The sequence below is a fragment of the Pectinophora gossypiella genome, chromosome Z, assembly GCF_024362695.1.
Source record: "Pectinophora gossypiella chromosome Z, ilPecGoss1.1, whole genome shotgun sequence".
Classification (NCBI taxonomy): domain Eukaryota; kingdom Metazoa; phylum Arthropoda; class Insecta; order Lepidoptera; family Gelechiidae; genus Pectinophora; species Pectinophora gossypiella.
In genome coordinates this window covers 2,760,576-2,780,864 of record NC_065433.1, presented here as the reverse complement: position 1 = coordinate 2,780,864, position 20,289 = coordinate 2,760,576, and the positions used below count along the sequence as shown (strand labels likewise).

Here is a 20,289-nt window from a genome sequence, read left to right as displayed (position 1 = left end):
CTCACTCTAAATTAATATATTACGCTCCGATAGTTAAAAACAAATTGGATCGCTATAACAGGCGAAACAAACAAGCTGCCATGTAGCGCATAAAAAAACGATACTTTAACAATATTTTGCGTGTGGCACAAATCTGAACTAAAGCTGCATCTCACGAAAATGTACTTTTTGACAGTAGTTGTAAAGTTAAAAAGTACGGAGATAGTACACCAGTGCCCCCCTGTCAATGCCATCCAAGTGACACCAGATCCTTGTCGCTCTATAGTCCGTGTAACTTACCTCCATCGACTAAGGGGATGTCGCCGCGTCCGACACGAATGACGAACTGTTCGTCAATGGTACCAGCGGCTGAAGTCGCCGTGCAGATGTACTCGCCGTCATCTCGCTCACTCACGGAGGGGATGCGCAGGACAGCAATGCCAGGCGCCTGTGGCACCACCTCGCGAAGGTCTCGGTTCGCTGAGGAAAGAATACTCTGTGTTAGTTTAGTTTTGTTCAGGTAATTATCATCTTTGCCTTTACACGTGGTCTGCTGTTTACTTATCTAAACATTAGCTTTCTCTGTCTCGAAACAGATGTGTCATTATATAGTCAATCTGTGTATCAGTCAGTACGCTATACTGTGAATCATTTCAGTCGATACACTTACTTTTAATAGACACCAGAGGTTCAGGGTATCCGCTGGCGCGACATTCGACGGTGACAGGGTCTCCCTGGCCGGCGACGAGGTAGCTGTTTGGTGTGATTATGATCTCAGGAGGAGACCGCACCTTCAGAACAGCACTGGCGCTGCTTGTACCAGCAACGTTGGTGGCCACGCAAGTATACTCGCCTTCGTCGTTCACCTCGATCTTTTCGAACCTGTAAAGATGTTTTAGAACTTTAATAAACATATTTTTTTATTGGTTGTTGATAGAGCTGGCAGAGGAAGACCTAGAAGAACGAACGTATACATCGGTCAAATTAGAGATGTCTTTAGAAAAGATTTAGTGCAATCTACTCTGAACCAGGGCACGTGTATGAAACGATGAATTTGGAGGAGAGTGTCAGGATCGAAACAAATGGAATTAATAGTCTTTCCTTACCCCAGAGGGAAATAGGCGTGAATTTATGTACATGTGGATGTATATGAGATAGTTCAGTATATTTTATAAAAGCGGGAATAAGTCGCTCATCAGAGTATTCGTTTATCCACAATTTACTTCTGTCTTGATCCCTTGCGGTTCCAATACGTCTTGTTCTCTGGCCGAGTTTAGCAAAAGATGCGCGAAAATTGCTAGATTTACGTAATGAGACTAACCACAGAAAGTATAAGATCGTTATGCGAATGTACAATCTATAACTAGTTTATGTTCATTGAAAATATTTTGGCTAGGCCGAATTTCAACGCTGTTGCAGAACACAAACCTGAGAATATTGTGCTTCTGGATCTGCACGTGAGGCGATAGTGCTCGTCCGCCGTTGCGATCCCATGTAACGTCAGGCGCGGGCACGCCTCCCAACACGCGGCAGTGCAGCTCGAACTGACTGCCCAGGGGCACAGCCTGCTCTCCTTGTGGCCAGATTTCCACCCGGGGACGCTCGCGCTCTGGAAAATATATATTTTTTTTCATTTCAGATTAAAGTTCCATTCCAGGTTTGTAACTCAAATTAATTTAAAAAAAAATAAAAATAACGTGTTTCGAAGATTTTTGTACGAAGTCCAGTTTTTATTTTTAACCAAGAGTGCCATCTCACGATAGTTCACATTAATACAACCGAAAATATAGGTACTGACAGTTTACGTCATTTTGTTAATCAACATTTTCCAAATCCATCGGTATGTGACGATTTCATCCAAGACCGCAAAAGAAAAAAATCAAGGAACTTAGGCTGAAATCTTTCATCACTCTTATACTTTTCCTCTTGACTCACTTTCAATTTCAACGTAGACGTAGATCTGGATGGTGGGTTCACCGACAACATTGCCCTCACATAGATAGTACCCTCCGTCGTTCTCCTGGGCGTTGGTGATGATTAGGCTGTTGTCTCGCTGGCTCGTGCCAGGGCCGAATTCACCATCGTACTGTAATACAAACCGTAATAGTTGGAATGGAAACACTTTGTGGTATAGTGCGGTTCGCAAAGTAGCGATTTCTATCCGGTATAGTTACAGGGAAAAGTTTAAAGTTAAACAACAATACATAAAGACTGTCAAATTCGTGATAAGAATCGGATACTATACGGTATTAAGAAAAGGCTTTTTTTATTATTCACTTAGTTAGAAACTAACCTTTTTCCATTTAATGAGCGGCTGAGGGTATCCGAGAGGCGAACAGTCCACGGTATCGCTACCTCCTTGAGGTATCCTCACGCTGTTCTTAGACACTGTGATGTTGGACGTTTCTGACGGTGATGGGGTACCGGAGGGAATGACAGTCAGGAGCACAGATACTGGAACGATGTCTGGAGACGCCGCCTGGCAAGTATACACTCCTTGGTTCTCTATCGTAGCATAGTCTATGAACAGGACTCCATTTTCTGAGCGGACGTTCGGGTACTCCATACGGTCTTCCCTGTAATTTGAAAGAAAAGGTAAAATTGCTGATACACTTTCCAAAAGCCGTGCTACTTCTACTAGACGGATGATATTCGTTGATGCTCTTTCTGTACGGAGCTGACAGATGATAACGAGTCCGTGACTAAGCCAGCGTTGATATTGTTTTCTTCTTCTTTGCGAGTCGATGGCGATCGATACAAAATTTTTGCTGACCAATAATTGGCCACGCTTACGGCATTGTCAGTGGCTTCGTAAAGGTCTTTAATAGTGCAGGTGTTAGGGCACTTAGGACAGCACAAAAGGTGAGCCATAGTTTGTGGTGATACTCCACACTCGCAATCATCGCAACCATCAGCCAGGTATATTGTTTTTAGATAATCACATAAATCATGACATTTAGATAGTGATTAGGAGGGATGATATTACCTGGCCCAATCAATAGATTCGGCTGGGATAGTGGCAGTTCCAGTACAGATGATTCTAGTGCTTTGTCCTTCAGATACGGTAGGCGCAGTTGGTGAAACAGTCAGCTTATCGCGGGTCGGCCATGATGGTTTCGGGCGCACTGTGACGATAGCCACGCGGTCCGTCGATCCAGCTGCGTTCGTTGCTATACATCTGTCAAAGGTACAGAAAACATAAATGAGTCAAGAGCCTTTCAAGAGCTGGCCAGTAGTCCGAATGAGCCTTTATCGAAGGATGCAGTTTCAAATCCTGCGTAACATTTTTTCCGTGAGACGATTTTAAAGATCTTTTAAGTCATGACATGTGAATCCGCTAACCTGGGTCAATTATTGGAGTCAGATTCAACCTATAACTTTCTGGAAATGATGTTTTAAGCATGCATTCATCGACACATATATACAGCTCAAACTATAAAATAGGCGAAAATTGCAAGAAGAGGGGGCATTGGGTCGTATTTCCTCTAAGTGTCAAATTGACTCGTATCACCGATAGCCAAGCTAGTGTTTTAAAATATATTTGACATGGTTATAAATACCTGTATTCTCCAGAGTCCTCCTCAATGGCACTTTCGATAATGAACATGCCTTGCACGGTATCTATGCTGCGCGGGAGTGGATAGTTGCCAACTCTCTGCCAAGTGATCCTTGGTGCCGGGTTGCCGGTAGCAACGCACTCCAGGACCACTCTTTCGCCTTCGTAGTACTCGTTTGTAGCCGGACGCAGTTGCACCATCGGTAAGGTCATTTCATTGCCTGGTTTTAAGGGTTTGGTATTAATTAGATCATTGTACATTATAATACTTGTTGCAGACCAAAAGCTAAGGTAAGTTAGTTTAGCTTGTAACTTGATGCTGTTTTCCATAATGTTTGCATAGTTTATAGTCTGCACACTACTATGAAAACTTGCGTCAGCTATGCGAGCTAAGCTCAAAAGTAATTTAGTACCTTAGAAGCTAGAAGCTAACCTTTGAAAATATAAAGTAAAAATCTAAATATCTACTTTAAACGGGATTTGAACCCACAGCTCTCGTTAAGCCGGGACGAATAATATGTTAACCTTACAAAGCTTCCAGGGACAGTAAATGGGGATAGTCAATTTAATTTGGATTTTAAGAGCAGAGTAGAACAAAAGAGCACATACCTACTGTGTAAATTAAAATATTTATTTCACTAAAAGCCATTATGATTGATTTTCGTTTGTACCAGGAATTGTTGGTTGGTCGTACACCGCGTGCCACACTATCACTTACCTTTCGCGTAAAATACCCAATCCGGAACAACTATTCCAGAAATGATTGCCAAGGAAACAAAGTACTCAGTTAATCCATTTGTATCTTGTACTTTTCAGTATCATTTTCTTGTACTACCAGGGTGCAGGTCAGAAAGATTATAGTACAGTCTAGTTCGAAAGAGACGTATATAGAAAATGAATTTTGACAGCTGTCTTACGCGCCATGTCATAACGCAAAAGGTTAAAATAGTAGAGATTATACCTGGCACTTTGAGAGTGGCAATGGCTTGTGCCGTGGAGATGCCGTCGCTTGTCTGGCAGATGTATTTGCCGCTGTCGGAGAGCTGAAGGTTCGTGATGAGGAGCAGGCCGGATCTGGCGTCCACTTGACTTCTTCCTTGGGGCAGTTCTCCTCCGTCCTTGGTCCATTGCACGGGTAATCGGCTGGCAGTCATTCGGCTCTGGGCTTGGCAAGTAAAGTTGACGCTGCTGCCGACTTCCTCAATCTTGATGGTCGGGCTGGTAATCCTCACCACGATGGTAGGCTCGGGAGGTGGAGGCCTGGCTGTTCCGTTGTTCACGCTCGAATCACCACCTACAATGTTACAACTGGATGTTTAAATCAATTACTTACTTACAATATAAAAAATACACGATCATGTACAACGAAAACAAGAAAACGATACAACAATTTTAATGTCTGCTATAATTGTAACGTTCACGACATTTAACTCTCTCCTGATTATCCTACTTTTTAGAATCTTTATCTTCAGGATCGAATTAATGAATGCACTTGTTGTCACAAGTGTATTTGTACGGAACAACAGACTCTGGTGCTAATTCCTGTAAATACCATCTAATTTTATTTTAAGTTATATCTGTCATTGTCTTATCCGCCGAAAAGGAAAGGGACGGGTAATCGACAAGCATAAAATTTATGGAACACACGCCAATTTTAAGCACAAATCTAAACCAACCGTCTAAAAATTTTACGTCAGTCAATAACCCGACACATTAATTTACTCATTCTTCCTAAAATTAAGAGCTGTGAATCATCCGTCCCTTTCCTTTTCGACGGATATGAAAATGACGGATATAACTTAAAATAAAATTAGGCGGTGTCTCCAGGAATCGGGGCCTCTGTCCACCTAAATTAATGATAAAACCAAAATACAACAAAACAACCATAAAAACAACATACTAACACAATATGAAATAACAAAATGTACCAATGGCTGTTGACCTTTGGAAATTTTACGTCGAAATCTGAACAATTAGTACATAAATGAATATACACTCATGAAAAATCAAGATATTCCGCAAAATAAAATACTTATACATCCACTCCCAACGACAGTAACATATGAAAATGATGTGTTACGTGAAGACTCAGGGATTAAACATGAACTCGAGGATAATAGACTTGAACAGGTAGAGCATAACCATGAGAGATACACGGTCAGTATTGTAGGAGGACCTACGTCTGAATATACGACGCGTCATTCGGGGAGCGCTATCTGCTTCAGGGATAGTCGAGGCCAGGACACCTAAGGCCATGCCTCTTGGAGTCAAAGTGTGACACTCGTAAGCTTGGCCTCTGCGGCGCACATCCCATAGCAACCGCCACTCCAGCTCCCCATACCACCCATCATGGTGGAACTTCGACTCGTAATAATACTTGGGAGGCATCATTTTTCTCCCTTCGTAAAAGAATTGAATAGTAAGCGGCTCTGGTGCGCGGTATTTGCAAGTGATTGTCACTTCGTAGAAAGGCGAGTTATGGTCTGCCGTGTGGAGTGACGAGTGCAGTTCCATGATCAACCCTAGTGATCGTTTAAAAAAATAAATGTTTAGTATGCGAGAAATATAGATTACTGAGAATACTAATATTATGATATAGATTTTGCTATAAGTAGCAAAAAACAAAACCAACTAGCCCAAACAAAATCACGTAATCCCTGATGGATGGGCAGAGCCAAAGAAAACTTGCAGCCACTTTTGATAAGAACTACTGAGTATGATGAAACGTATGGTGATTGGTGATCACCCCATCGCCCATACATTGGCCGCCATGTTAGCAAGGACACAATCCCTCTGTCGGTTTTTGCACAATGTCTGGGAGACCAAGCTACTTATTATTTTGATTCGCTCCCGATCCAGCGTAGAAGAAGTGAAAAATAATTGATGATGGATTTGATCAATTTTATTCACTCATTAACCGTGGTTCCGTGGTGCTAGGGATTACTTCCAGAATTTTGGACTGTATAGATGAAAAATATAATTCAAATTAAAAATTTACTCTTTCATAGGCAACAAATCTTTGACTTACCGACAGTGGTGCAGTCGGGGCCAGAGTACGGGGGTCGGCAGTTGCATACAACTCTGTCGTATGCGTCCAGTTGACACTCGTGTCCGTTGCAGCTGCATTGGCGGCAGGCGTTGTATGGGTCGCGGTACCATCCGGGAATGCAACTCTCACAACTGGTGCCCGAGTAGCCTTGTGGGCACATGCAGATCTGAAACACACATTAATAAGACATTTAATCCACATGTAATAAAGTTTCAGGATCAAAGCACGTGGAATTCCGTAGTATCTGCTTACCCCAGAGAGAAATAAGCGTGAGTTAATATACATGTATGTATATATGTGTTAGTCCGATGACTGTCTAACAGTCCACCTAGAACTTAACCAGAAGGATAGACTCATCACGATGTTGTGTCTAACCAATTTCGGCTATTTAAAATGGACAACAAAAGAGAGCTCAGATTTCCAGAAGTTACTCATTATTATCAGATGCATGATCCGTTGGAATTACTTAAGCACTTAACGTCAAAAAGGCGGATTCGTCATGTTTATTAAAGTTCGGTGTACGTTCGAACGGAGTCGATGCGGACATTACAAAGAAAATTATACAAATCAACAATAAATCCTGACGCTTCGTCCGGTCTGATTCGGTTCTAATTTACTCTTTCGGTCTTCTTCCCATATAACCCTTTCTGGCGTAGCAGGGTAAAAAGGAAACATACCTCAACGCCTTTAGCGACAGGCGACTGTGGGTTGTAGATCTCAGCTGCAGTATCCATGGAAACGTCGGCGATGGCGGTAGAAAGAATGTTGGGAGTGAGAGTGGCTCGCACCAGCACCCTTCGAAGTTTCTTCAATACTGCCATGAAGTCGTTCCTGTTGGCTGGCGTAGCCGTGTTCAGAAGGAACCACCCACTCTCGCGCAGAGGAACTTGGTAGCTCTGAAAGTTTATTTGTTTATACATACAAACAAGGACGATAATACAATTGCACAATTTGCAAGAATAAATTATTAGCTATGTGATTTTCGCCAACTTCACAGGTATTTGATAATCGTTTACATTATGCACCTTCTATCTACAGCTGACAGACGTCAAGCAGACGAAGGGAGTGTGGAAGTTGATTTTAAGAGAATCGCTTAGCAGCAGATACGAGTACAACTTCTTCTTTTTCTATAGTAAATGATAAAGAAAATAAGGCAAGATAAGTTTCCCCACTTACCAGGGCTTCCCCGGATCTGACGGCGGTGGGGTTGCTCCAGTAGATAGACACGGAGTCTCCGACAAGGACCACGTCTGTGCCAGGAGACGACACTTCCAGGTAGCCTCCACTCTCAAACTTCTGCGTCAGCGACAGTGTACCACCGTAAGACAGCACCCTGTTACCTGTTCAGAAAACGCTTATAAATTAAATAACCAACTCAAAAAGTCGATGTATTATTTTTTTATTCTACGGCATAGTTATTACTCTTTTTCCATTTGGATATCACGACGATTCTCTCACTCGCACGGATAATATTATGCAACTTGCAGCTACTTTTGACCGTAGAGCTATGATGAGCCACATTACAGGTTATCAAGCCGACGCCCATTATGATGTGCTGGGCCATCATTTTGATGTAAATTTGACGTAATGTCATAGAATAAACAATAATAGTACAACGTTTAGAAGGGACATTCTCACTTCTCGAATGCCCAAGGATTAGGTTCCACTTCAGTAAGACGTAAGGAATAAGAAGCGCGTTGTCTGTTTTGCTCACACTGTCAAAGTAATAATTATGGCATACGTACAACTGCACGTGTACAAAACTACATTTGTGTAAGAATGCGATTTTTGTACGAAGTGTCCGAGGCATAATGCGGTAATAGCTTACCAGGGAAGACAGGCAGCGACCAGTAGAGCTCGCCGTCGGGCGGGAATGGGAAGGTGTACATGAGTTCGCTCTCGTTCGGATCTGGTACGAACTGATCGTCGATGACTTGCTCGCCATTCAGGTCAGTGAGCGAGTAGCCGCCGTAGTCGTCGCCGAAGATAGGAGCTGCCATCTCGATCCTTGAGTAGTGGCCGGCCTGGGAGGCAAACGTTCATAGATAAACATTAATCATGTTTTGTAGTACAGATTGACTTTATGTTCCTAACTGTAAGATTGCGCTTGAAGACTGTGTCGGTGCATTTATTTATAGTGATAAAAGTTCCACTGATGAAAAGACATAAACGAAAACAAACATAATGGAATTCAGAGAGAGATGGAGAGAAAATATTTATTTATCAACTGCAACAAGTTGTTACACCGTGCCCACAGACAAAGCATCGTACTCTTCCTAGGAAATAACAGTTTCTGGCATTTGTTAATTAGAAGGTAATGTCCCCAACGCCGCCCTGTTAATGTCACCCAAATGCCATAAGATTCTTGTCAACGACAAAAGTTTATCAAAAGAGCAAAAGTTTACCTCATGACAGTCAGTAGTGACGCCTGAACAGTAGCAGGAAAGGCACCCGAGCGGTTCGTCGCGGTCCAGACCGAAGGTACCAGGTCTGCAGACATCGCAGTGCTCTCCTTCAACGTTCTGTTTACACTGACATAAGCCTCTAGAGTCGCATGGGCCTGCTTCGCCGCGCTCGTCGCAACTGTACAAAGAAAAAGTATAATTGTAAGGTCAACGCGAGGAAGAAGAGCCTTAAGTCTCTGATCTTTTTACACTTAAACCGCTGGACTGATTTCGATGGGAATTGACACATACGCAGATCAGATCCTGTACGGGGGAGACTTACAGTGATAACATAATAACATCATAAGCTCACGACTATATCTCAGAGCCTTTTGTTTTACCGTGAAGGCTTAAAACTGAAGTCTACGCCAAATAGAGTTAGAAAAGTAGAGGGGGTAGAAGAAAGACACATGAATTCAATGGTGTTCTGTTCCGCGACACGTGTCAGGAAAAAAATGTTCTGCCAACATCACCAGCGTCTTCTTCTTACCTGCAAAGCCTGTTAGGCCCAGGAGTGGGCTCGTAAGAACGCACACAGTTGCCATAAGCATCCTTCTGATATCCTGGTCTGCAGCTCTCGCAGTTGTCACCAGCGGTGTTGTCTTTGCAGTCCTGAAAATAATAACAATTAAGTAAGTTGGTATATTAGATTCCATCAACGTTTGAATAATGAATATAAAAAAGGTAAATATTTAGTTACGGTGTTACAGGCAGCGAAATATTGTGACACATTGACAGTGTAAAAGATTGGAGTGTCTCCTACAATCTGACACTTTGTGGCGATGATAACTCAACAATATAAAGTGTTTTGTGTGTCGTAAAGCTTTGGATGAGACTTAAACACGACCTGAAAGAATGGTGTGAAAGGGAGAGGCTTTATGGAGAATTCGATAGAGAGGACATACATAACAAACGCCGGTTTCAGGGTGGCAGCTGGTCGAATGGTCGTTGCAGTCGCAGCGACCACAGTGTTCGAGATACAGGCCTCGGGAACTCCTATACAAACAAATAAACACATTTACATATAACACAGGCTCAAATTGTAATACTTCATTAGGAAGATCTAATTTTTTCGAGTACCAAATTAATTTTATATGCGCAAATGTCAAATTGCAATATTCTTTTTTAGACGAATTGCTTCGATGAGGCCTTTTTAACCCTCTTGTTGTCTTAATTCCATTTGCGGGTAATTTACAATAAATCACGTCAAAAAATATAGTAATTAAGTACTAAATTGCATTTGGGCACTGGTGATCCCAACTACAAAATTAAACTCGATAGAATGTACAATTGACACTGGTAGTTTTAAAAAGTACTTAAACATAAAATTACCTCGTGAAACCAGGAGCGCAGTCCTCACAAGAGGTGCCGACGTATCCTTCAGGACACACACATTGTTCAACGTGTAGGGCCTGCGGGCCATTGCCGGTCTCCTCCGCAGTATCGATGGAAGCACTCTCCAAAGAACCGAGTTGGGAGTAACTGGAGTATGTAGCCTTGATCAGGATGGCTTTCACGTCCGCTAAGGCTAGGAGGAAATGCTCTCGAGATATCTCCTTGCCGTCGGGCCTGGAAGAATTGTTACAGAAATCAAATTGAAAAGCGTTCATTTCAATATGAAACAGAAGATCTTATTTAAAACTATTTCACAGGGCAATTTTTTTAAAATCAGTCCTAATTATAACAAATAAAACAGTAAAACAACATTTCGGGATTCGTATTTATGTACCTATATAGTGTGGTGGAGTATACTCCGTCCTGATGAGTTGACAGGAGGTCTGTGCCCAGCAGAAGGACGAATATAGGCTGTTCATATTATGAAAGTTCCTAGATATGTCGTTGTTTTAGGATATACCTTTGCCATCCTTTTTCGAGGAACTGCACGCTGGCGTTCAACGTTCCGTCGTTGGAGGGCGCGAAGTTTCCGAAGTAATGGAAGGTCAGACGATTTTCCTGAAAGTATAGTAACTTCTTGAGTAAAATTTGAGTAAACAATTCTTTTTAGTCTACAAATTCATTCCGAGCATGTTGAAGAAGTTTATTTAAATCCCGTTCTGTCTAACGGTAAGGTGACGATTATACAAATGTGACTTTCCAACTTGCAGCCACTTTTGGTACCAAGTCTTACTAGATGGATTATGATGTTTGGTGAGGTTTTGCAACCTCTATTTTGGAGTGAACATAATGTATTAGACAACTTTTCCCCGGTATGATAAGCAGCTCATCGGATTCTGATGAGTTTGATTAGAAAAGAAGTATCTAGACAAGAATACTTACACTTATGAGCTGTACGTCCGCGGCGGTGTTCCGAGGTGTGGAGCTGCTCGTAGGTACGTTGGTCAGAGTGTAGGTCAGATATCCGCCGTATGACGTCACTTTGTCGCCCGCGAAGCTGTGAGCAACAACAAGTTGAATATTAGTATTTAGAGATGTAAAGCAGTATCAGGAATTTACTCGCTTGACCCAGTGAATAAGTCATTGTAATTTTTTGTTTGTAAGTTTTCTTTATAAAGTATAAGATACTATATAATCAAGTTTTAATTTAACATCGTCGAGTTGAGCATCTATAAAACAACGCTAAGTTGGAGTTATGAGGAAATCCTGATATTACAGAACGACTGACAGTGAGTATTTAATACGGCAACTAGTGGGACAGCATTACCTAATTGGCAGACTCCAGTAGTAAATCGAGGGTCTTGATCGATCGTAGTCGGAGAGTGTAAGTTGCCCTCGGAGCAGGTTCGGTCTGAGGTCGGTTGGCACCGGCGCGTTGTACTTAACGTTCCCCCCGAGAGTTGTAGGGGCGCTGTTGTAGATGTGAACCTGTTCCACGATCTGTGGGGTGTTGAATCTGGCCGTGGTAGTCTTCCTGCGGCGGCTGCTACTCCTACAGGTCTGGGAGACCCCAGAGCAGAAGCACAGAGCGCAACCGTGTCTGAAAACAGCGCAATTGTTTCATAAGATTCGCTAAAATCTTTATCATTTGTTAAGGCTAAGATTAGGTAGGGTATAAGGCTGACATATGAATCCGATTCAGTCATTATTAGTTTTTTTGTAAAGCAAAAAAGAAATCGAAAGTATATCGCTAGTGTCACGAAGAGTTCTTTGTAGAAATAGGTAATTTTTCACACACCTAAAATCTCCAGTTTAGTCATTAGTAGTAGCACTAACTTTGTGAAGTTTGAGCGGGTTGTCATTTGACACCAGATTTGACCTTGCTTACCTAAAGTCTTCAGACAGGTAGAAGGAGTCGTTCTTGCACTGGTCACAGTAGCGTCCCTGGACGTTGTCTTTGCACTGGCACTCGTCTGGTATGGGGGAAAGGAGGGTGCCCACTGGGTTGCAGTTGCTCTGCGGGCGCGGCCGACACGAGTCTCCAGGGATCATAGGGTTGCCTATGTAACCAGGCTCGCAGTACTCGCAATTCTCACCACCATAGCTGAAACGTTTAAATACGTATGAGATAACTGTTCCAATTTCTTTTTTTGTTTCTCGACCATATTCTATTTTGCATCATTTATGTGGTCCAAAATCCAATCATGACACTTGAGGTCCTTTAGAAATGATCTAAGAATATAAACCGACATACCCAGTCATACAGTCGCAGATAACGTTGCCTCGAGGCCCGACAGAGCAGGTCCTTGCGAAGTTGTTCTCCCGGTTAGTGAGTGGGCAGGGGCAGGGTCTGCAGCCGTAGCCGCTGCCAGGGTCTCCGTATGTACCAGCAGGGCACTCCAGAGGTACTGGCACGCAGTTGCCCAGCCAAGGACCAGAGTTCTCGCGGGCGTATCCTGATGCGCATTTCTTGTGACAAAATAGGTACAATTTAAAAAATATATATTGTATTTTGAGTACAAGCACAAACGAACGGGTAAGCTTTAAAATGTCACATTTGTTTTACAGTAAAATTGTGTTGTTCTAACAAAAAATGCGACTGAAGGCCTAGCCAAGTGGCAAAGCGTTTCTATTATATTCCCATCCCGTCATCCCGTTGGTACGCAAATTCCTTGATACGTGTATGGTTTCTATGAAGTTAATTCGTACAGATTGTACGTTAGTGATTGCAGAAATAAAAAGGTTCCCAGAGTTTGCCACTATGCAGTTCCAAAACAGAGACTAATTATAAAAATGTAAACCATTTACAAAGTATTTACCTGGCAAGAAAGTCCTTCATATCCAGGAGGGCAGGTGCACTCTTCAACCAAGTTGGCGGGACCGAGACCGACGCTGATGTGCTGCGCAGACTCCATGTTAAAGTCCGTGATGTTTACTCCGGCGTTGTTCAAGTCAGCTCGTAGAAGGATACTCTCGATGTTGTCAAGTCTGCAAGAATTTGGTAACTTAATTTGATAGAGAAGGCTACAAATGTCTGAGGGTGCCAAACCTGGAGAGAGGAGCAGCTCAAAATGGGCAATAGCAATAACCACCTATGGAGGGAAATTTTTGATCTCTGCAGCAGGGTCGGTACATAATAATAGCCCGCATCCCTAACGGACTGAGCAGATCCACATGATGTTCACGCAGCGACTCTTGATAATCGTTCATAGATAGAAGATAAATAATTAACCCAACCAATAATCACCCAAATACATAGTATAATTTTATTGAAGTTACTTACGCCATCATAATATCTTCTCTTGTAGCCGGAGTCAGTCCATTCGGGCTGGTCTTCTGCCAGTTTTCTGGGGTCAAACGAGCTTCAATGTACGTCTCTCTGGATTTGTCACCTCTGTGATGATGCACCAAGTTTTGGTACTTGCCCTGCAAATTATATTTTGGCTGAATTGATTATTTGCTAAATATATATATAACTGTGAAATTAGTAAAAGACGATGTTTGTAGAAAAACTTGGTAATGACATACATTATAGAGTTTTTAAAATTGGACGAAGATTACCTTAATGATGATATCAGGGAGTCCATCATCAGATCCATATCGTGGTGAATGGGGAGAGAGACGGTACTTAATGTGACCGCCGTATGACGTCAGTTGATTGCCGTTGTAAGTCTCCGGGAGAGAGAGGTACGGGTGCGCACTGTTTCCTCCATACGACCAATAGTTCGCTAGTTTTGTTACCTAAATAAAGAAAAAAGTCGTTAGTGTAGCCCGACATTAAACTTAAAAGATAAATAGTTCGTAATCAAAAAGCAATTTTGCCACTTGAAGAGTAAATTCCTGGAAGCCTTGGAACATACTAAGTAAATATTAGAAATTCGCTTAAAGCTGTTCGAGTAATGTGCTGCAACAATATCTTTGCTCCCAGCGCAACTTGGGAAATCAGTAATAATATCCCTTGGAAATTAACGAATCTTTTGACTACGGTATGAAGAAAAGTCGGCAAAAGAAGAGTTAAAAACTACCCAAGAAGAGTTAATAAATTGTAGATTTGTAAAGTAATCAAAGCTTTACTAACGGTGGCGCCGTTCCTGAGCGGTTGATAATAGTACTGGTCAGTAACGGGTTGCGAATCGATCTGGATTTCTCCGTTGTAGTTCTGTTTGATGCCGGTAAGCCTGGTGCCACCTTCTCCAAGAGGGGTGGGCATGTTGTACGTGAAGAGATCCGCGCTGCGGCACTGCGTCGACTCGCCGAAGCAGAAGCAACGGATGCATTCACTCTCTGATCGCGCCTCGCTGCAAATTACGAAATACAATCATAATTAAAATTTTAAATTATCAACACACTATCATAGATGATACGTCACGTAAAAAATATATTTCTTTATTTAAATAATTCGTTCATCTGTTAGTGTGCTTTAACTATCTGATTAGGTGAACGCATTAACAGAAAATATTATCAAGTGAGTTCTTACTCCGTCAAGGTAGATGACTCAAGTGAATCGATAAACGGGTCTGCGAGCGTGTAATTCACTAATAAACTGTCGTCTGCCAAACTTTGTTAACGAACCATCAACGACGGTCTATATCTAGATATTGCATGTCGGAGGGTTAAAAGGCCGCTTACAAGTACTTCATTGAAAAAGTAATATTTTAATGTGACATTTGCGCATATAAAAGTAGGTGTATAAATGTCAAGAAACGTCGAAAAGCAATATTGCTTTTTTAGATATATTGATATTATGTGGTCTTTTTAAGCCCTTGGTTCATGTCCTCCAAAAACTAGTACTAGTTTCCGCTCACGTTGACGGTTCATTAACGAATGGACAATGACGAAGTTTCTTTTAGACATTCGCAAAGCACCACGAAATGATATGCCTAGCGATTAGATAGTTAGGTGTTTATTTTTCAACCAAAATCACCTGTTAAAGAAGCCGCTTGGACAGACATCAGTTTTGTTGACGTAGACGATGGAATCTGGCGATGCGAAGGTTGTACCCTTATTGTTGATGGCCTCGCAAGAGTACGCTCCGCTGTGCTCCGGCTGCAAACATCGCATGTTATACTCTCATATGCTTCCTAAGGAAGGCGTGTATTACTTACTTTTAAAACGAGCAATATCCCTTGCAATGTTCATGTACCGTTAGAAAAAAATAAGTGATAGAGCCACTGAAATGGCAGTGCGCTAAACACAGACATTGTCTTGTAACTGTCAGATATTCAGAACGCAATAGCCAACAGTTTCTGACCAGGAATAATTCACCTGGGGGCTACCCAAGGGAATCGATACTTCGCAGTTACGCATGGTCCTTGACAGAAGATGCCCATTTGATTCGATCGGGTTATACATTCAGGTGTTCTCACAGCGAGCATTCGTCTTTAATGTGACGTTACAGATTCAAGCGTCATATCAGTGGGGGAGCAGAACCGTTATGAAGAGGTTAAGGAAAGTTGTAACGTAATGCTTCAAATCGAATCATGAGAAGCACCATTACCGATTTTACACCTCGAAACATTCCCAACTGGGCTAGCTCGATGAAAAACGACTTTATTGATATACCTGCATATTGTAACAGGTGAGGACTCCGATTCCTCGGTCGCTGGTAGATGTGCAGTTCTGTGGTACATGACCCCAGTTCAGTCGCCATGATATTAGAGGAGTGGGGACACCAACAGCTTCGCAGACCAGGGTGAGAGTGTCGCCGGGGTTCAGTCGCAGGTTTGATGGTTGAGGAGGCTTTGTTACGTGGACCGGTGCTGTTACAGAGATAGTAAATTTCACCACATTATAATTAAAGACTTAGTAATGTCTTTCAAACAAAAGTAAAAAAAGGAAATTGGTAAAACCACGCAAATCGAATAGATTTTAATTACATTCACAACACAGGTTTTACGGTTATAGCAAGTATTCTCAGGCTGCACTTAAAAGAAGAAGAATTAAATCGTTATATTAACACAACACATTTAATGAAAATTAAATTGCTTCTAAAGCTGACGCATGAATGTAAGTATGATTACTATCTGAGAATATTTCTGTTGTGTCCTAAACTTCATAATATGGATCGCTGAAACTTAGTTGATACAAGGTTATAAACTGAGGGGCGACAATTTTTGCGGAGTATTCTAAACACCCAACTTTAGTCAAACTTACCACAGCCAATTTCGTCGGATCCATCCAAGCAGTCGCTTTGTCCATCACAGTGGAAGCTCTTGGGCACGCATTGACCACCGGAGCTACATCTGAACTCTACAGGCAGACATTCGCCAGGAGCAACGACGGAGGGTCCGCAGTTCTTCTCATCAGAGTTGTCGCCACAGTCGTCTTCGTAATCACACAGCCAAGTCTTCAGCACACATTTGCGATTCGCGCATTGGAACTGATTTGGCTCGCACATGCCGTTTTGATCTGAAAGTTGACACGATTGATTTCTTTGACCAAAATTGAATGGACCCTTATCTACCTCACCAATACGGATTCATAGAGTTCAGTAGAAAAATCTTTTGATTTAGATTAGTATAAAGTAAAGTCAAAGTTTTTAGAAGTTTCCAATACTTTGGATTGTCCCACAAAAATGAGTAGGCCCTTGGACCTAGCAAATTAAAATGCACAGAGAAGAAAGAGGGAGTTTTGACAAATGTGTCCTTATTATTGAAAGTCCACACAGACAAAAAGCTCTGGCAAATCTCATGGGTAGTTTCTTTCGTTGGAGCGATCAGTGAGGCAGTTGACGCGCCCGTCGCAGCATTTACTGCGCTTAACACAATGCCAGGGTAAATGAGGTAGGTCATTGACTTTACAAGCAACAGAAGAGAAGAAGAAACTTACTGCAGTTGTCCTCGTCAGATCCGTCAGAGCAGTCCCTATTGCCGTCACATACAGCTGATTTTGCGATGCACTGTCCGTTACCGCAAGTAGCTTGCCAGGCTGCGCATGCGCCAAAGGATGGAGACTGGGCAGGGGGAGCTGGAAGAACAGAAAAGTATAGTACTTACGCAAAATATTTACTTTACTTAAATAAACAATGGACAATGGATTCCATGTAAGTATAAGTATTCAAAAATAAATTGATTTTTTGTCTTTATGAGAATAAAGCTCTTTAAACTAAATTGAAATTGTTTTTACTCAAAAATCAAAGTAAGTAGGTACTTACTGACTCTATCTTTATCCTATTTATAGTGTTGTTACTGTAACTTGTACCCATTATTTTAATTAATCTTGCCAATTTTGAGAAAATAACAGGGATACTTACGACTACTATCGACAGTAAGTTGGACTCTCAGTTCAGAACCAGGATAGCCAAGATATCTGGGTGCTTGACAAATGTAAGTTCCACCATCCGCCATCTATAAAACAAATTTTACTTAACATAGGCACATAATAAAGTGTAAAACTAAAATACACTACCTATTCATCAAATTCTTTATTACATCAAAACGCTACATCGAAACATGTCATCTCAAATAGCAATATTGCTTTTGAACATGAGCTGGCATTACGCAGTTACTTTTATATCCGGCTCGAAGGACCATGTCGTACACAGATGTTGATGCGCTGGTGTGTAGAGGATGGTAAAAAGAATACGGCAACTTTGAATTGACCACGTTATATTTTTTAATTCATCATCATCAATTTAAGAGCTACGCTCTTGTCGGTGCAGCATTTACCATGCTACTTTTTATTTTTTGCTGCTTTTTTTTAATTGGAGAACATAATACTGGACATACGTTCAGTCGATTGTAGACGAATAATATATTTAAGTACTATAAAAAGTAAAAAATATAATTTGTTGGATGTTGCCAGCATTTTAATGTCAAATTGCAATATTGCTTTTTAGATGAATCGCTTCAATGTCGCCTTTTTGATTCCCTAGGAATAAGTCTCCTGGGTAACTTACAGACACTTGGATCATTTCTAAGCGTCCGTTTCTGTCGGTGGAGCCAGGTTTCAGGGGTCGTCCTCCTTCGCGGACCCAGCGGACTGGCGCTCGCAAGGGGCCCTCGTCACGACATTGGAACACCACATCGCCACCTATAACAACCCCACATAAGACCCACGAAGACGCAAAGTGCGTCAAACCCGACGTGGAGTTAATGATTCGAAGTCTGTTGCAAACTGTTTTACTTTAAGTAATGCCCGAAGTAGGTAGAGATATAAAGTTAATACATCCAATCCTTGCCAACTACGTTTAAGTCTCATGTTTTTGCGAGCTTATTGCTTATTGAGCATAATTACTGGAAAGAAATCAGTATCTTCTATCGTGTGTTCGAATGTGATTAGCAAAACCGACCTACGTTTTGAAAACCCAACCACATTGGGTACAGAACTGGTGCTGATTCCAGTAGACACCATCTTAATATTATAAGTTAAATTATACCTGTCATTTTCTTATTCGCCGAAAAGGAAAGGGACGGGTAATCGACATGCATACAATTTATGGAACACACGTAAAGTTTAGGCAGGAATTTTAAAATGCCTCCCAAAATATTGTATTGGTTAATAATTAGACAGAATTAAGTTGACAGCACACGTCAAACGGGTTTCATACCAGCAAGATGTCTATTTTATTCGCCCGGGTTATTAATTTCTTTTAAAATTGTGACAGTTGTCAATCATTCGTCCCTTTCCCTTTCGGCGGATAAGAAAATGACGGGTATAACTTATAATTAGGAGGTGCCTGTAGGGACCACTGTCGAATTAAGTTATATGTGTAATTATAGCAGGAGGAATTAGAGCACTGGGAGAACCTTGCTGGCTTAAGACCTGGAAGACTAAGGTCGAAGAGTGTCGTTTAAAGGACGAAAAACGCCACAGACCTAAGATCGTTCCAAGTCCTCCTATAATAGGCTAGTTTCCAACTAGTCAAATCAATTACTTTTTACTAAACGTCAAAAAACGAAATTACTTTGAAACTTGTACGAAAAAGCAAACTGTGACGTCATTGAAAATCGTGACAAAATGTCGCAATTAATATTAAATTTTTCTTTATTAAAAGTCATAAAATAAGTTAAACAGAAAAAAGAAAACGTTATTTTGTCACCCTTAGGTCTGTCTTTATTTAGTAATCAGAATTTTATAATTTATCTTTGACTTAGGGAACTACCTACGGCACAGTTGGAACAGACTTCTATCATCGACAAAATGCAGCATTCAATATTAGAATTTGTTTACCATGATGACGTGTATGAGTCTACATAATGACCATTTCAATCAATGATTATGATGACCATTTTCTTAATGTAATTGACAATGACAAGTGCTATTTTTATTAAACATGTAAAACAGTACATGATTGTATGAACTACCTGCTAAATGCGAATTCGGTTTCACCGGGATACAATTTTTGCCCCATAGCCATATCTCATTAGGAAACTATGGTGGCGCCAACAAAATGTATGCAGTTGTATTAACACGTTCAACGCCACGCGACCCTCAGGCAAAATCATGATTTGAATTTTTTGTCAATGTTTTATTATAGTCGTAATCGTTGAGACATATGTTTATTTGCACTAATAATTAAAAGCTATGGATAATTTGCGAGAAAAAAAAATCAAAATTGATAACGTGGCACGCAGGTGATCTGCGCTAAGCTTTTTGCGTGGCGTTGAATGTGTTAAGGGTACCTACCACATTAGTTTCTGCAGATTTGCTGCCGGCAACCGATTAACGAATGAATTGTCGCTGTTGGCACGACTATGGTGTACTAATGAGATAGGGGCATCAGGGAAATGCAGATCTTCATGCATTCTTCGCCACTAAGTCCCGTACTGACGAATACTTTTGAATCAGCTTAAATCGTGCTAATTTAAAACTGTTACTTTATGTTTTCTTTTTTCTACACTGTGGTAACATGCGTCCATGGTGTTGCTTTATTCTATGTTAAGTCGATAAACATTATGTGCTTCTGAAGTGTACCATATTTATGT

General features: G+C 41.4%; 1 protein-coding gene across 10 annotated transcripts in view; it reads right to left on the bottom strand.

Moving 5' to 3' along the window:
- LOC126380054 (basement membrane-specific heparan sulfate proteoglycan core protein-like) overlaps positions 1–20,289 on the bottom strand; it is a 275,688-nt gene that overhangs the window by 34,038 nt on the left and 221,361 nt on the right. For all 10 annotated transcript variants that reach the window (XM_050029212.1, XM_050029218.1, XM_050029216.1 and 7 more), the window contains 31 exons: positions 18,261–18,394; positions 17,616–17,709; positions 17,192–17,329; positions 16,517–16,771; positions 15,926–16,122; positions 15,288–15,409; positions 14,442–14,661; positions 13,925–14,104; positions 13,647–13,789; positions 13,183–13,351; positions 12,618–12,832; positions 12,252–12,467; positions 11,691–11,963; positions 11,306–11,420; positions 10,884–10,981; positions 10,361–10,597; positions 9,934–10,024; positions 9,519–9,640; positions 8,990–9,167; positions 8,413–8,608; positions 7,761–7,924; positions 7,262–7,480; positions 6,564–6,750; positions 4,497–4,829; positions 3,540–3,756; positions 2,966–3,157; positions 2,273–2,555; positions 1,915–2,065; positions 1,408–1,588; positions 650–861; positions 280–459 (listed from right to left, as the gene is read on the bottom strand). In XM_050029212.1, the coding sequence (XP_049885169.1) occupies positions 280–459; positions 650–861; positions 1,408–1,588; positions 1,915–2,065; positions 2,273–2,555; positions 2,966–3,157; positions 3,540–3,756; positions 4,497–4,829; positions 6,564–6,750; positions 7,262–7,480; positions 7,761–7,924; positions 8,413–8,608; positions 8,990–9,167; positions 9,519–9,640; positions 9,934–10,024; positions 10,361–10,597; positions 10,884–10,981; positions 11,306–11,420; positions 11,691–11,963; positions 12,252–12,467; positions 12,618–12,832; positions 13,183–13,351; positions 13,647–13,789; positions 13,925–14,104; positions 14,442–14,661; positions 15,288–15,409; positions 15,926–16,122; positions 16,517–16,771; positions 17,192–17,329; positions 17,616–17,709; positions 18,261–18,394 (5,712 nt within the window). The remainder of the gene's footprint in view (positions 1–279; positions 460–649; positions 862–1,407; positions 1,589–1,914; positions 2,066–2,272; positions 2,556–2,965; positions 3,158–3,539; positions 3,757–4,496; positions 4,830–6,563; positions 6,751–7,261; positions 7,481–7,760; positions 7,925–8,412; positions 8,609–8,989; positions 9,168–9,518; positions 9,641–9,933; positions 10,025–10,360; positions 10,598–10,883; positions 10,982–11,305; positions 11,421–11,690; positions 11,964–12,251; positions 12,468–12,617; positions 12,833–13,182; positions 13,352–13,646; positions 13,790–13,924; positions 14,105–14,441; positions 14,662–15,287; positions 15,410–15,925; positions 16,123–16,516; positions 16,772–17,191; positions 17,330–17,615; positions 17,710–18,260; positions 18,395–20,289) is intronic.